This window comes from Bombina bombina, chromosome 1 (genome assembly GCF_027579735.1).
Source record: "Bombina bombina isolate aBomBom1 chromosome 1, aBomBom1.pri, whole genome shotgun sequence".
NCBI classification, from domain to species: Eukaryota; Metazoa; Chordata; class Amphibia; order Anura; family Bombinatoridae; genus Bombina; species Bombina bombina.
In genome coordinates, this window is record NC_069499.1 from 512,433,250 (window position 1) to 512,449,578 (window position 16,329).

Here is a 16,329-nt window from a genome sequence, read left to right on the forward strand (position 1 = left end):
TAAAGAATAACACTATGGGCTAGATTTATCAATTTGGAGACATCCAAGGTTCATATGTTGTGAACCTGTCTGCATTCCATCGCAAATAGTGGGGCGCATTTTTTTGTGCCACCAATTGCGCAAGAGCATGGCTTGTCAATTACCCCAAACAAATTAGTGCCATCTGCCAACTTAGATTTTAAATAGCTGCTTCATAAATATCGGGGCATTGGCATCATGATAAATAAACCAGTAGATGTTACGCCTCCTCATACCATAAACACGTCTTCATAAACTAAATATAAGATGTATGCTTCACCTTTTCATACCTTCATCCCTGACAATGCAGTGCCCCACAAGTGTGAGGCCCTTGGCGGGTTACAGCAGAGAGTTAAAAAACAAATAGTTTACTCAAGTTTTTTATTTTGTTATAATACATTTTATAAAGGAAATTGTATTAAATCACTTCTGTTCAACTACAACATAACAAGATGAACTAAGTAGACTCCATATATTTAACTCCACATTTATCTGCTATTGAAAAACAAGCTTATTGTAAGTTCTCATTTTTAAAATAGTTTTCCAAAAGGAAACAGTGATCCACAATATAATTTGAGTCTATGGGGCCAAGTTAACAATCACTGAATGCAGCAGAATGCATGCATCTGTTTCCGCGGGAGCCTTCAGGCTCGCCAGAAACAGGAGTTAAGACGCAGCAGTCTTAAGACCACTGCTCCCTAACTCGTTTGCCACCTCTGAGGCAGCAGACAAAATTGAAATGTGCACAGGTGCCTTTCAATTTTAAATAGAAGAATTTTTGCAATATACTTCCATTAGCAAAAACGATTCTAGTAAAAATGTTTTTCAGAGGCAAAAACACATATGCTCTGAGGGCCCATGCACCAGTATGTACTCTCATATGTACTCTCTACTAAGTTCCTAGTTTCTAGAGTGCAGTTTTACTATTAGCTTTTTTTACTTTTAGATGGCATAAATATTCAAATAGAGTAAAAGTAGTAAAGAGATGATGCTTCTTTGCAAAACTAGCAATCAGGAGCATAGATATTGGCTAATTGCATACTGGTTTATTTATGTTAAAAGTTGCGCTTGACAATGTCTTATGTCTAAAAATAAAGGAACCAAGAGGACAAATATATAATGGATACAGATTGCAAATATAAGAGATATTATTTTACAGATATGCTTAAAAACGTAATCCACCTACATATTTTAAAATCATTCTAATCACTCACATACCTACAGCCTTTCTTAGAGTGCTAAACAAAAGTTGCTAGAATTAGTTTTAAATCATCATTTATTTCAAATTAGTTTTCCACAGTTATGTTTCAGCATAAGGACTTTATTTCTATATTTATTTTCTTGTTGTCTTGATAGACATGAACGAATGCCAGCACAATGGTAAAATACCACCTGTTTGGCAATCCTATAAAGCACATCTGTAGAAAACTGCACGTTTATTGAGCAGACTATAAATTCACACACAATAAAACACATTGCCATATTGAGATATTACTTTGAAATCTGACTTTCACATAAATTACAGTAATACACACAATAGTTACACTTACACTGCCTTTCATAAAACCCAGTGATAATTTTATTTTCAATACTCTTGTTTCTAGGGTCCTCCTGGTCCATCCGGATTAATGGGCCCTGCTGGTCCACCTGGAAAAGATGTAAGTAAATTCCAGATTAAGCAGTATTTAAACTTTAAAATAATTTAACAAAACAATCCTCCGGCAGACACGGGCAGACAGCTAGTGGGCATCAATATGCTGCCGCATTTATCATTTCTCAAGCCACTGCTTGTGCAATGCCACCCCTGCTCGCGGACAATTGGTGAGCAAGGGCTGTCAATAACCCTGGTCGGAGAAGTCAGAGGGGATTGAGAAATGCCACTTTATAGTTGGTAGAGTAGAGTAACACTGCTCATGTGCATTTAATTGCATTCGCAGATTCTTAAATAAAGCCATGTAATATATATATGAAAGCGTTGGAAAATATCTTTATAAACTATGATGTGTCTGTTATGATTAAATATATATATATATATATATATATATATATATATATAATTATTTTAGAAAATTCTTCAGATTTATTAAATATATTCAGAACAAGTACAAAACTACAAAATTTACAGAATTGTTATCAGTTGTCGCCTTATGGCAGTAATCTAAATTGACCATTAGGTGGTGCTCTATAATGAATTACTTATATAGGAGATGAGTGGATAGATTTGAGTGGAACAAATAACAAAAGCAAAGCCAATAAAATAAACAAAAAAACACAATGCTTACGAGATGAAAAAAGTATGTAGGTTAGCAAATCTCCCAGCACCTAAAAGCACACACTTTGTGGTGTGACTCTGACACCCTTGGAGACATGGCCATATTTGTAATCAGTTACCTATTTTTTTGCCATTAAAGTGTCCATAGCTGCAAATACATATATTTTGACAATTAGTATTTATCAACCTTCCCAGTTTGACTTATGGAATGTAACCTTTATACAGCATATAAGACAAATTAGTTTAAATTAGTTTCCAGCACGTGCAGGCTAGGACACACAGCGAGCAATGTCCTCCTGAGTCACTAGCAGCCCTATATTAAACATAAGTACATCTTACTGGGAAACATTACTAGTGTGCATCCATCTCCTTCATTGAACTGGTAAGTTTGTACCAAGAGGGAGACATAAACTAGACAGATCATTTCTAAACTTATATGATGCTTAGTAAAGCAAACATGGATGAGGCTAACTGGACTCAGAAACTTAAATTACAATTCAGAATATTCCCAGTTGACATCCAAAAGATACAGGGTTAGGGTATACAGATAAATAGAGGGCATTACAGATGCAACATGAATAGGATAAGAGGTGATTACGCATTGTATATTCTGTATGCAGAATTTTGCGATTATAAAAACAATGAGCTATTTTCACTTTCATTTATAAGTATCATTGGAAGTGGAAACATCAGAATCTTGTATTTGCTTTCTTCTTATTAACATTTATATTATTTATTACGTAATAAATTGTGTTATATAATCAGCCTTACACGGTGTGGAAAACCTTGCTAATTAATACAACGTATATTTCAACAGGGAGAATCTGGAAGACCTGGAAGAACTGGAGAACGTGGATTGCCTGGTGTCGCTGTAAGTAAATTAAATTACATTTACATTTTTAAATTAAAAACATGTTTATGTATAGAATAGGGATACATTTTACTTCATCGTCTTGTATAGAAATAAATTATTTGTTCCAAAAACTGCAATTGAATTTCTGAAAGAAAGAAAAATGACATTATGCTTGACATAAAAAGGTTATAGTAATTAAGAAATATATCCACCATATTTATTTCATTGTTTCAGCAATACTATAAAATGATATGATCAAGATGAGAAATGGCATTCGACAAATTGAATTTTCCACAAACTTGACCATATGTTAATGCAAATAAATAATCTTTTAAAAGAGATAAAATGAAACAATATTCACATTAAGAATAGCGTACCTTATGCATGCTACTGTTCTGTAGGGATTTACTATAACTTTGGAACAGACTGTAGAAAAACATGATGCCAGTAGATTCCTGATTAGTTTGCTTATTCTGTTTCTAAGCAGCACTTGTTACTACCTAAACATTTATAAATTCATACATAGGAAGACAGAAAAAGATAATCAGAATGGCGGGGATATTGGGGAAAAAACAGGAATACTAAATAGATAGCATTACTGGTTGGTACATTAGTTGCAGTATATTTCACCTCATTTGGGCGCTACGGAGTAGAAAATAGTCAAACAATGCAAGCTAGCTCAAAATTCTAGCCCAGGTGCAGTTGCCTTTAGAAAGGGTCTAAAAACTATTGAATTAAGCTTATTACCAAACCATTTTTATAAATTTGTCATGTAATTTTATGGGGTTTGTTTTATGTGTTTGAAACATTTTTTTTATCAAATATTAGGGGGGCAGAGGACCTCCGGGCATGTCTGGTTTCCCTGGCATGAAGGGTCATAGAGTAAGTATCTTGGTTTATGATTACCTCCATAAACAGTTTTGATTCTATTAGATAAGCTGTATTTAAGTTGGAAAGTTTAGGGCTAAATAATAGTGGTTGTTAAATGTGTCATCATTTAAATGTTTAAATGGCTGTTAAATTACTGTTTTAAGAACATTGTATTTTATTTTTGCCATGAGATGTTAATTTTCCCTTTATACAAATAAACACTTGAATATTGAATGTTACATTTAAATATTTAGCATGCAAATGTTCAAGTTAGGTTTGTAGGAACCAATCTCAAAATGTTATATTTTAATGTTAACCTCCATCCTATAGAAATATTTAAATGGCAGAACAAACGTCCAATTTCCAACAGTCAACTAACAAGACCTAACAATAAACATTATTTTTACAAATGTAATTTGTCATTTTGTTTCACCATCCATATATATTTATATAACCAACAGATTGTAGCCAAGTAATTGTGTGTGTTTAAAATAGTTTTCTGACTCTAATGAAGAAAGTTATAACATCTAAACTTTGAGTGAATTAGGACATATTTTATATTGATATCATTGATGACTACATACACATTTTTTATGTTCTTTAATATATTTTTCAGAGGTAAATATTTCTTAAGATCTCATCTAGAGCAGAAAGTGTTGAAAGTGAATTGACAATGAGAATTTTTTAGAAACTGGGAAATCCATTACAAAAATAAACCATTTTTATTATGGACTATCATAAATAGTTTATTTTGAGAAAACACCTTTGTGTTTTATATCATTCACAGACCAATTAACCTTTGAATACTAAAGAAAAACTCTGCAAAAATAAATATTAACACCAATACATAACAATGCTATTAGTACTGAATACAGTTAAGGATTAAACAATAGTAATAGTTTGGTTTTCTCTCCACAGGGTATTGATGGAAGAGATGGTGCAAAGGGTGACTCTGGTGCTCCTGGCCAAAGGGTAATACTGTTATCTACTTCATTCACACATTATTACAATATTAGCTAAATAAATTTACTTTAGCAAACCAGACCCAAAATAAATAAATAAATCCTTAGCTAACAGAGAAGGTTTGCATTGCATTTCAATAACATTTGTTTTCAGTCAAAGTGTTATCAAAAACATTTGGAATTATGCATTAGTTACTATTTGTTTGACAAATTTGTTTTACTTTTTTTATTTTATTTTTTATTAGGGTGAACCTGGCAGTCCGGGTGACAATGGAACCCCTGGCCCAGCGGTAATACATTTATTTATTCTTCATGGATTATTATCATATCATACAGTGAATGTTGAAGAGCATTCCAGTTAAGGGGGTCCCCAGGAAGTAAATAGTTAAAAGTAGAATAGTAGAAAGCCATATGAAAAATACTAATATATAATTATGCTATTTTTACCATATTGCAAGCACCTTGTTGGTGATGTTGTTTATTGTACATGTCAGGTTCATATATTATTTATAATAGCAAGGCTGCATCTTATTAAGTATATTGGTGAAAGTGATCTTTGCCTTATTGAACAAATATTTACAAGTATTTTGCAGATGTGTTCTTGTACACAATACACTTATCTAAAGGAAATGTTATAATAAACTCACAATCCTAAAAATGAATGTCTTTTTAATGATGTAATTCCTACTGGCCTATTGTTTAGGGACCAAGAGGACAAGCAGGAGAGAGAGGTCGTCCTGGAGCCTCTGGACCAGCTGTAAGTCCACCATACATCACTTGCATGCTATACATTAGATCATACCCATAATCAAAGATACGGGTGAAGAGAAGAAGTATTAAATATAGCTATATTTATGTTTGGTGATCTCAATCTTCAATCTCTGATTTCATTTGGGAACATTTAGACACATCATGGCTTAATTTACTAATAACATTAACAGAATATGTGCTTATGTATCACTCAACATTGTACATACCAATAAGTGCAATGTTTTATAAAATTGATATTCAATACCCTTTTCATAATCTTCATTCCTAGTGTTATACCTCTTACTTTAACTTGTTGAATAGTAGATTTAAGATATAAGAAGTATGCCCTTTAAGCATAATTGATCTCTTAATACATAATAGAACATAAAGGTAAACAAAGTATGAGTTAAATACACAGGGGAATATATGCATCTAGTTTGTTCCATTGTCATCCCCTACAAATGAGTAAAGGGGATCAGCCAACAAATTACTTCAGTTGGCTAAACCGCCTGAATTTTTAGGACAGCAAAAATGTGCTATGCTGGTCACATGAAAACAAGAGGGATATTTGACTATTTATTCAGAAGTGACACAGAGGGCCAGAGGGCTGGAGCTATAGGTTGTACTTTGGACTATGTTGGGTGTTTTGTGGGTGAACTTGTATGGATCAAGAGCTGGAGTTGGGGATAGTCATGGGTAGAACCCTGGTTTGGCATTATAAACCAGTGCATTTGCCCTGAAAGGGAAGCTGCAGAAGGGACAACAAAGCAGAGCTCTCAAACAGTTACAATCTGCAATGTGCCAAATGGTTTTAAGCTCTGACAACTCTAGAAAACACTCTTATGTAAATTATCCTGGTTAGTTTTAATGAGGCCTATAAGTACCAATCACTGGGTATTATGTTACAGGGTAAAGTAATCACTGGGTATTATGTTACAGGGAAAGTTAAACTTCAGAGGGTGCACTGAACCCTCTCTGGGGAGTATAAAAAATAAAATATTAAGGGGCAAAATAAGAAAAAGCAGACAAGGTAAATTATAAAGTAATATATGTCTTCTACATTTTAGTGATTTTATAATTGTAAAGGAACATTGCATTTCTAAAGCGTAATCATTTTTATTTTATTTTTTAGGGTTCTCGTGGTAATGATGGAGCCCCTGGATCTTCTGGACAACCTGTAAGATTTTATTTATATATGCCTCATATTTCACTTGTAAGTCTGTGAAAAAATAGACCCTAAACTCAGTGTTATGTACATGTAACAGTGGATATATATATATCCACTGTCACATGTACATGTACTATATATATATAGTGATATATGTGACAGTGGACTTCAAAACATGTATTTACTGTTACACTTCTGAATTATTTTTAAGACTCAACTGACACACTAAGCTGACTTTTTCTGTTAAAGAAGGAAAAACAATAATGAATATATATATATATATATATATATATATATATATATATATATATATATATATATATATATATATATATATATATATATATATATATATATATATATATATATATATATATATATATATATATATATATTAGAAAAGGAGGGCACTCTCAGGACTTTTTACTGGAAGTAAAAAGTCCTGAGAGTGCCCTCCTTTTCTAATATTGTCTACACGTGGAAGTAAAAAGTCCTGAGAGTGTCCTCCTTTTCGAATATTATCTACACGTGACTTTTGAAGATTGCACCCAGGTATTACTATACCTGGGTACTATAACACTACAGAGGTTGGAGTGCTAGGCCACCGGTTATTTTGACATTATATATATATATATATATATATATATATATATATATATATATATATATATATATATATATATATATATATATATATATATATATATATATATATATATATATATATATATATATATATATATATATAAACAACATCAACATTTTACTCTTTATGTCTACTCAATATTTTTCACAGATGCACCCTTGTTGAGAATTTATTAAGATAGATAATTATAATAATACATTGCTAGTCAGCATAACTATTGGCTGCATCATTTCTTGTCTATATGACATTTATTAGCATCCAATGATATCCTCCAACTTTATCTTAACTTGGCTCCCAACACTGATAAATTCTTTTTCATGGGAAAGAGATGTGAGACTAGACCAGAAATTAGTGCAAATATGTAGATAAAGCAAAACAAGAAGGAGCAAGAGTACTTTAGTGAAAGCCAGTGAATCTCACTTCATATTCACCTCAAGTTCTTTTTAATATGTTACTCATTGATATAAATAGGTGGATGAGAATCTTGGCTTGGCATCTATTAAATACTCTTCTTAAAGGGGCACTAAACCCACATTTTCTTTCTTTCATGATTCAGATAGAGCATGACATTTTAAGCAACTTTCTAATTTACTGCTATTATCAATTTTTCAATTGCTATGTTTATTTAAAAAGCAGGAATGTAAATCTTAGCAGCCAGTCCATTTTAGTTTCAGCACCATGGATAGTGCCTGATTATTGGTGGCTGACATGTAGCCACCAATAACAAGCATAACCCAGGTTCTCAACAAAAAATGGGCCGGCAACTATGCATTACATTCCGGCTTTTAAAATAAAGATAGAAAGAAATTTAATAGCAGTAAATTAGAAAGTTGCTTAAAATTGCATGCTCTGTCTTAATCATGAAATAAAAAATGTGGGTTTAGTGTCCCTATAAGCAACTAATAAAAACAAAATTGCAGTAATTGATGTTGTGTACACTGCACACAAATGATCAAAACATGCTTTATATATATATATATATATATATATATATATATATATATATATATATATATATATAATCGTACATCATATGTATATATTTCCCTTAGGGTCCTCCTGGTCCCCCTGGTAATGCCGGATTCCCTGGTGGTTCTGGTCCCAAGGTATGTGATTCAAAATATGTCTTATAACTATTTAGATGTTTAACAAAGTGTTGTTGTAAATATTTAAATATTTATTGTTTTAGGGAGAAGCTGGAGCTCCTGGTTCTAGAGGTTCTGATGGTTCTCCAGGTTCAAGAGGGGAAACAGGACCACCTGGTCCTGCTGGCTCAACTGGCCCTGCTGTAAGAAACCTAAACAATGAAGAATATGTGGTGCTACTGAAATTACTAGTAATAGTAACACATGTTTTTGTGTTTTCTAGGGTTCTCCAGGAAGGGATGGAAACCCAGGTGGCAAAGGAGAAGTAGTATGTATTACCTGTAAATAAATATCTTAAAATAGCAAAAAGATACTATTTTAATTAATAACTGCACATTTTCTGTTATTAGGGTCCTGCTGGTATTCCTGGTGCCCCTGGTCTGGCTGGAGCTCGTGGTGCTCCTGGTCCATCTGGTACTAATGGAGCTCCTGGTTTGAGAGGACCTTCTGTGAGTGATTGTTTTCTATTTAACTGTATAGATAGCTAACAGAACCAATGACATTGAATACAACACCTAATGTAGTATGATCACATTAAAAGTTTTAACATACCTTATTGTCCTATGAGTTTTAGAACATAAACTTAGAAAATATTGCTAATTTAGAAAAGGATTTTTAGAAAAAGAGGAGAGAAAAGAGAGGCATAATATGGCACACTTATAGGGAGAGAGTCTGCACAATAAGCTACGTGTGTGGTATGTAGTGATTAAAACATAACTTTTAATATTTGTTCCATATAAAAGAAGGATGGATTATTGTTTTTCCACGAGATCACCTGAATATGTGTATATCACAATATGTGGGGTAATCTCTTATTTATTGTAAATACATCTTGATCCTGTGTAACAGTAACTATCTAGCTACGGATAAGTATACGCTCAAGATTATAAAGAACAGCTCTATAGTCAGTGCTAGTATTGGCTGGCAATTGGTACAAATTGATCACTGTACCGATTTCTGAGAGGAATTGTAATTTGACACATTTTTAAACATTTAATTTTAGTGGTGGATAAATCCATCTTTATTTTATATGGAACAAATATTAAAAGTTATGTTTTAATCACTACATACCACATACGTAGCTTATCGTGCAGACTCTCTCCCTCTAAGTGTGTCATATTATGCCTCTCCTTTCTCTCCTCTTTTTATAAAAATGTTTAACACATGAGCATAAGGCACTGCCCACCTTGATCACACTTGCACAAGGAGGGATTGTGGAGATAGTCCTAACCCCCCCCCCCCCCATTCCCTAGGGGCCTTAGAGAATTCTATCTCAATTTAGAAAAGGAGCAAAACATATAAGTGATTCTATTATTTTAGTTTGACAGGTTTTAGAACCATTAGCATGATATAGATGGGCATAAAACTAATATTTTACATCTAAATGAACATGTTTTGTCTCTAAAAAAAGTATGTGTCTATCAGAATATTGACTAAGCCACTAATATTCAACATGATTTGAAATGACAAAGAGGTTTCTGCTTTGCTGTTTAGATGATACAATTTTGCAACCCACTATTTTCTTATATTAAGTATGCTATAAATTTGGCCTCTATTTAGATCTAATCAGAGACTGAAACTGAAACAGGTCCAAAGAAAATAAACTGGAGTGCCATGAAAGTCTTGCTAAGAGGTTCCAGAGATAGAAGTATATCCTTGCTTGTATATGCTCAATATTGTTCACCAAGCATGGTGTGCTTTACATTCTACTTTATGTTTGCTATTCATTATTATTATTATTATTATGTTATGAAAGGGCTAATTTTACATAATTCTAGAATTCACTGTATCATGCCAAAAGAGTATACTGATTGACTCTAAAATACAAAGAATCTAGTGGGCAAAAATACAACGAATGCCATGAGAAAGTGACAACTTCATACCCATGCCAATACCATATAGTTGTTTTTATTTCAGTTAGAAGTGATAAGTGATAACCCTAAGCAGTTTTTGTTTTTTACATTTTGATCAAATAATTATTTTGCAAATATTACTTTTATAAACACTTTATATTTTTTACATAGGGTGAAAATGGCAAAGATGGAGGGAAAGGAGAGCCAGGTCAAAGAGGAGAACGTGTAAGTTTATTATTTCAATTTGCGGTTATATGTATACTACCATTGAATGACTAATTTTATAACAAGTATATATGGTGGCTGAATTATAGGGAGAAGCTGGACCTCCTGGTGCAGCAGGACCTGCTGGTGAAGAAGGGAAGAAAGGAGCTAATGGTGAACCAGGAACAAATGGTGTCCCAGGAACTCCAGGTGAAAGAGTAAGTAAAAAATCCAACACATTGCCCAAGGCGGGAAGGATCCTCGTAGACAAAAATTAAATTAACACGTTAGTAATATCCTTTTAATTGTGTATGAAAATGATGGGAAAAGGGCATTTCATTTTTACAGTGACATATCGTATAACATTCGACTGAAATTGCTTTTCAAATGGTGGTTCTGGACCATATCATTAATTTAAAAAAAGTTTTAGTTGATAATCCCACATATTAGTTTACACTTACATATGTATCTCTCTTAGTTTTGTCATCTGGTGGATATAATGCTTAAGCACATTTAACATATGTCAAAAATATACAATCATCAACCATTATTATAAAATAATCTAATTAAGCCATTTGTTTTACTTATTCTAGGGTACCCCAGGTTTCCGTGGACCCCCAGGTAGCAATGGAATTCCAGGTGAAAAAGTAAGTATTAACTTTATAAGATTAAAGAATGATAAACAAAATGGTCTGTAATCTAATTTATTAGAAAATCCCCTTTGCATGGGATATCTAAGTGTTATAAGTTGTTTTAAAATTCAGAATCATAAAAATCCATCTAAGATCTGAGATTTTTATTGTTTTTAAAAATTACTTTGTACCTTCAGATTCCATACTAAAGATATTCCACACCTTGAAAAACACTTTTTGGCCTTCATTTTCAAACGATTTTCTTAAAATCTAAAAAAAGGCACTTTTTTTTTTGCGATATCATTCTCACACATGCATAGTGAATAAGTAGCTGGTTATGTTTTATATGACTGTTGATCTGCAAAAAGTCTACAATAAAGGATAGATTGGAAAATGTTAGGCCAATCATTTTACACAATAAATTCTAATAGAATGGAATCTATGCAAATATTGTCTATGGATTTTGGAAATAAAATGATTTGTGACTGTCATATATTAAATTCTCTTAGGGACCTCCAGGAGAACGTGGATCTCCAGGCTCTGCTGGTCCAAGAGGCAGTGCTGGTGAGCCTGGTAGAGATGGTGGCCCTGGATTACCTGGCATGAGGGTAAGAATTTCAAACAGGCTCATCTATTTTAACAAACAGAGCTAGATTACTATTATTTGCTATGTTTGTAAGTGATCTAGCCAATAGTAGAGTTAAGCAGAATAATTACTTCAATATCAAAATCAGTGCTAATAAAATCTTAGCTATGTCTTTCCATCTTCACACCATGAAAATGATTCACTAGTACCTGCTCCGCAAAATGGAAGAAATTGCCTTGAACTTAGCAATTTAACCGCAAACCAATAATATCTTCAACTATCTCCAAGGTAACAGCTACATCTACTGCCCAGACCTCTCCTATACACCTCAAATGCATCGATTTATCTTTCCCTCTAGATTCCATTGTTAAACACTGTCAGCATGTGCATTCCTCATTTCCACCTACAAGATAATGTATTACTGCAATGCTATCCTGAATTATATAAGTAATGCATCACAATGTTATGTAGCCTATCCTATTTCATTTTCCTAATGTTTTGTAATCTTTCACTTCCCCTCTTTTTCTGTCACACTCCTTTAGAATTGTGTAAAAAGTAATCTTAATGCACAAAATCTTACATGTTATGCTGTAGCACATGTATATTCTAGAAAGCAGTGTTCCACACATTTCTACTCTAATCATTACCTCTGCCTTGAATTGTCTCCATTACTTACTCACAAAAATCTTTCTAATAAAAACACCCTCAAAACTGTTAGAATCAGAACATACATTGTTTAGCAATACAGGTATACCCCGCTCATACAGCGGGTTAGGGACCGGAGCCCCGCTGTAAAGTGAAAACCGCCTTAAAGTGAAACAAGGCAGTTTTAGCTCTCTTTTCACTTGTCAGTGGCCTAGATTTGGAGTTCGGCGGTAAAAGGGCTGTTAACGCTCCGCAGGCTTTTTTCTGGCCGCACCATAAAATTAACTCTGGTATCGAGAGTTCAAACAAATGCTGTGTTAGGCTCCAAAAAAGGAGCGTAGAGCATTTTTACCGCAAATGCAACTCTCGATACCAGAGTTGCTTACGGACGCGGCCGGCCTCAAAAACGTGCTCGTGCACGATTCCCCCATAGGAAACAATGGGGCTGTTTGAGCTGAAAAAAAACCTAACACCTGCAAAAAAGCAGCGTTCAGCTCCTAACGCAGCCCCATTGTTTCCTATGGGGAAACACTTCCTACGTCTGCACCTAACACTCTAACATGTACCCCGAGTCTAAACACCCCTAACCTTACACTTATTAACCCCTAATCTGCCGCCCCCGCTATCGCTGACCCCTGCATATTTTTTTAAACCCCTAATCTGCCGCTCCGTAAACCGCCGCAACCTATGTTATCCCTATGTACCCCTAATCTGCTGCCCTAACATCGCCGACCCCTATATTATATTTATTAACCCCTAATCTGCCCCCCTCAACGTCGCCGACACCTGCCTACACTTATTAACCCCTAATCTGCCGAGCGGACCTGAGCGCTACTATAATAAAGTTATTAACCCCTAATCCGCCTCACTAACCCTATCATAAATAGTATTAACCCCTAATCTGCCCTCCCTAACATCGCCGACACCTACCTTCAATTATTAACCCCTAATCTTCCGAGCGGAGCTCACCGCTATTCTAATAAATGGATTAACCCCTAAAGCTAAGTCTAACCCTAACACTAACACCCCCCTAAGTTAAATATAATTTTTATCTAACGAAATAAATTAACTCTTATTAAATAAATGATTCCTATTTAAAGCTAAATACTTACCTGTAAAATAAACCCTAATATAGCTACAATATAAATTATAATTATATTATAGCTATTTTAGGATTAATATTTATTTTACAGGCAACTTGGTAATTATTTTAACCAGGTACAATAGCTATTAAATAGTTAAGAACTATTTAATAGTTACCTAGTTAAAATAATAACAAATTTACCTGTAAAATAAATCCTAACCTAAGATATAATTAAACCTAACACTACCCTATCAATAAAATAATTAAATAAACTACCTACAATTACCTACAATTAACCTAACACTACACTATCAATAAATTAATTAAACACAATTCCTACAAATAAATACAATTAAATAAACTAGCTAAAGTACAAAAAATAAAAAAGAACTAAGTTACAGAAAATAAAAAAATATTTACAAACATAAGAAAAATATTACAACAATTTTAAACTAATTACACCTACTCTAAGCCCCCTAATAAAATAACAAAGCCCCCCAAAATAAAAAATTCCCTCCCCTATTCTAAATTAAAAAAGTTACAAGCTCTTTTACCTTACCAGCCCTGAACAGGGCCCTTTGCGGGGCATGCCCCAAGAAGTTCAGCTCTTTTGCCTGTAAAAAAAAACATACAATACCCCCCCCCCAACATTACAACCCACCACCCACATACCCCTAATCTAACCCAAACCCCCCTTAAATAAACCTAACACTAATCCTCTGAAGATCTTCCTACCTTGTCTTCACCATCCAGGTATCACCGATCCGTCCTGGCTCCAAGATCTTCATCCAACCCAAGCGGGGGTTGGCGATCCATAATCCGGTGCTGAAGAGGTCCAGAAGAGGCTCCAAAGTCTTCCTCCTATCCGGCAAGAAGAGGACATCCGGACCGGCAAACATCTTCTCCAAGCGGCATCTTCGATCTTCTTCCATCCGGAGCGAAGCGGCAGGATCCTGAAGACCTCCAGCGCGGAACATCCATCCGGACCGACGACTGAACGACGAATGACTGTTCCTTTAAGGGACGTCATCCAAGATGGCGTCCCTCGAATTCCGATTGGCTGATAGGATTCTATCAGCCAATCGGAATTAAGGTAGGAATTTTCTGATTGGCTGATGGAATCAGCCAATCAGAATCAAGTTCAATCTGATTGGCTGATCCAATCAGCCAATCAGATTGAGCTCGCATTCTATTGGCTGTTCCGATCAGCCAATAGAATGCGAGCTCAATCTGATTGGCTGATTGGATCGGCCAATCGGATTGAACTAGATTCTGATTGGCTGATTCCATCAGCCAATCAGAAAATTCCTACCTTAATTCCGATTGGCTGATAGAATCCTATCAGCCAATCGGAATTCGAGGGACGCCATCTTGGATGACGTCCCTTAAAGGAACAGTCATTCGTCGTTCAGTCGTCGGTCCGGATGGATGTTCCACGCTGGAGGTCTTCAGGATCCTGCCGCTTCGCTCCGGATGGAAGAAGATCGAAGATGCCGCTTGGAGAAGATGTTTGCCGGTCCGGATGTCCTCTTCTTGCCGGATAGGAGGAAGACTTTGGAGCCTCTTCTGGACCTCTTCAGCACCGGATTATGGATCGCCAACCCCCGCTTGGGTTGGATGAAGATCTTGGAGCCAGGACGGATCGGTGATACCTGGATGGTGAAGACAAGGTAGGAAGATCTTCAGAGGATTAGTGTTAGGTTTATTTAAGGGGGGTTTGGGTTAGATTAGGGGTATGTGGGTGGTGGGTTGTAATGTTGGGGGGGGGGTATTGTATGTTTTTTTTTACAGGCAAAAGAGCTGACCTTCTTGGGGCATGCCCCGCAAAGGGCCCTGTTCAGGGCTGGTAAGGTAAAAGAGCTTGTAACTTTTTTAATTTAGAATAGGGGAGGGAATTTTTTATTTTGGGGGGCTTTGTTATTTTATTAGGGGGCTTAGAGTAGGTGTAATTAGTTTAAAATTGTTGTAATATTTTTCTTATGTTTGTAAATATTTTTTTATTTTCTGTAACTTAGTTCTTTTTTATTTTTTGTACTTTAGCTAGTTTATTTAATTGTATTTATTTGTAGGAATTGTGTTTAATTAATTTATTGATAGTGTAGTGTTAGGTTAATTGTAGGTAATTGTAGGTAGTTTATTTAATTAATTTATTGATAGGGTAGTGTTAGGTTTAATTATATCTTAGGTTAGGATTTCTTTTACAGGTAAATTTGTTATTATTTTAACTAGGTAACTATTAAATAGTTCTTAACTATTTAATAGCTATTGTACCTGGTTAAAAAAATTACAAAGTTGCCTGTAAAATAAATATTAATCCTAAAATAGCTATAATATAATTATAATTTATATTGTAGCTATATTAGGGTTTATTTTACAGGTAAGTATTTAGCTTTAAATAGGAATCATTTATTTAATAAGAGTTAATTTATTTCGTTAGATAAAAATTATATTTAACTTAGGGGGGTGTTAGTGTTAGGGTTAGACTTAGCTTTAGGGGTTAATCCATTTATTAGAATAGCGGTGAGCTCCGCTCGGAAGATTAGGGGTTAATAATTGAAGGTAGGTGTCGGCGATGTTAGGGAGGGCAGATTAGGGGTTAATACTATTTATGATAGGGTTAGTGAGGCGGATTAGGGGTTAA

General features: G+C 34.4%; 1 protein-coding gene across 1 annotated transcript in view; it reads left to right on the plus strand.

The window, feature by feature from the left end:
* Positions 1 to 16,329, plus strand: part of COL3A1 (collagen type III alpha 1 chain) — an 88,427-nt gene that overhangs the window by 41,440 nt on the left and 30,658 nt on the right. Inside the window, exons 8-22 of the mRNA XM_053698599.1 lie at positions 1,623 to 1,676; positions 3,108 to 3,161; positions 3,972 to 4,025; positions 4,932 to 4,985; positions 5,221 to 5,265; positions 5,679 to 5,732; positions 6,858 to 6,902; positions 8,592 to 8,645; positions 8,729 to 8,827; positions 8,908 to 8,952; positions 9,035 to 9,133; positions 10,709 to 10,762; positions 10,852 to 10,959; positions 11,335 to 11,388; positions 11,883 to 11,981. Coding sequence (XP_053554574.1) covers positions 1,623 to 1,676; positions 3,108 to 3,161; positions 3,972 to 4,025; positions 4,932 to 4,985; positions 5,221 to 5,265; positions 5,679 to 5,732; positions 6,858 to 6,902; positions 8,592 to 8,645; positions 8,729 to 8,827; positions 8,908 to 8,952; positions 9,035 to 9,133; positions 10,709 to 10,762; positions 10,852 to 10,959; positions 11,335 to 11,388; positions 11,883 to 11,981 — 972 coding nt within the window. The remainder of the gene's footprint in view (positions 1 to 1,622; positions 1,677 to 3,107; positions 3,162 to 3,971; positions 4,026 to 4,931; positions 4,986 to 5,220; positions 5,266 to 5,678; positions 5,733 to 6,857; positions 6,903 to 8,591; positions 8,646 to 8,728; positions 8,828 to 8,907; positions 8,953 to 9,034; positions 9,134 to 10,708; positions 10,763 to 10,851; positions 10,960 to 11,334; positions 11,389 to 11,882; positions 11,982 to 16,329) is intronic.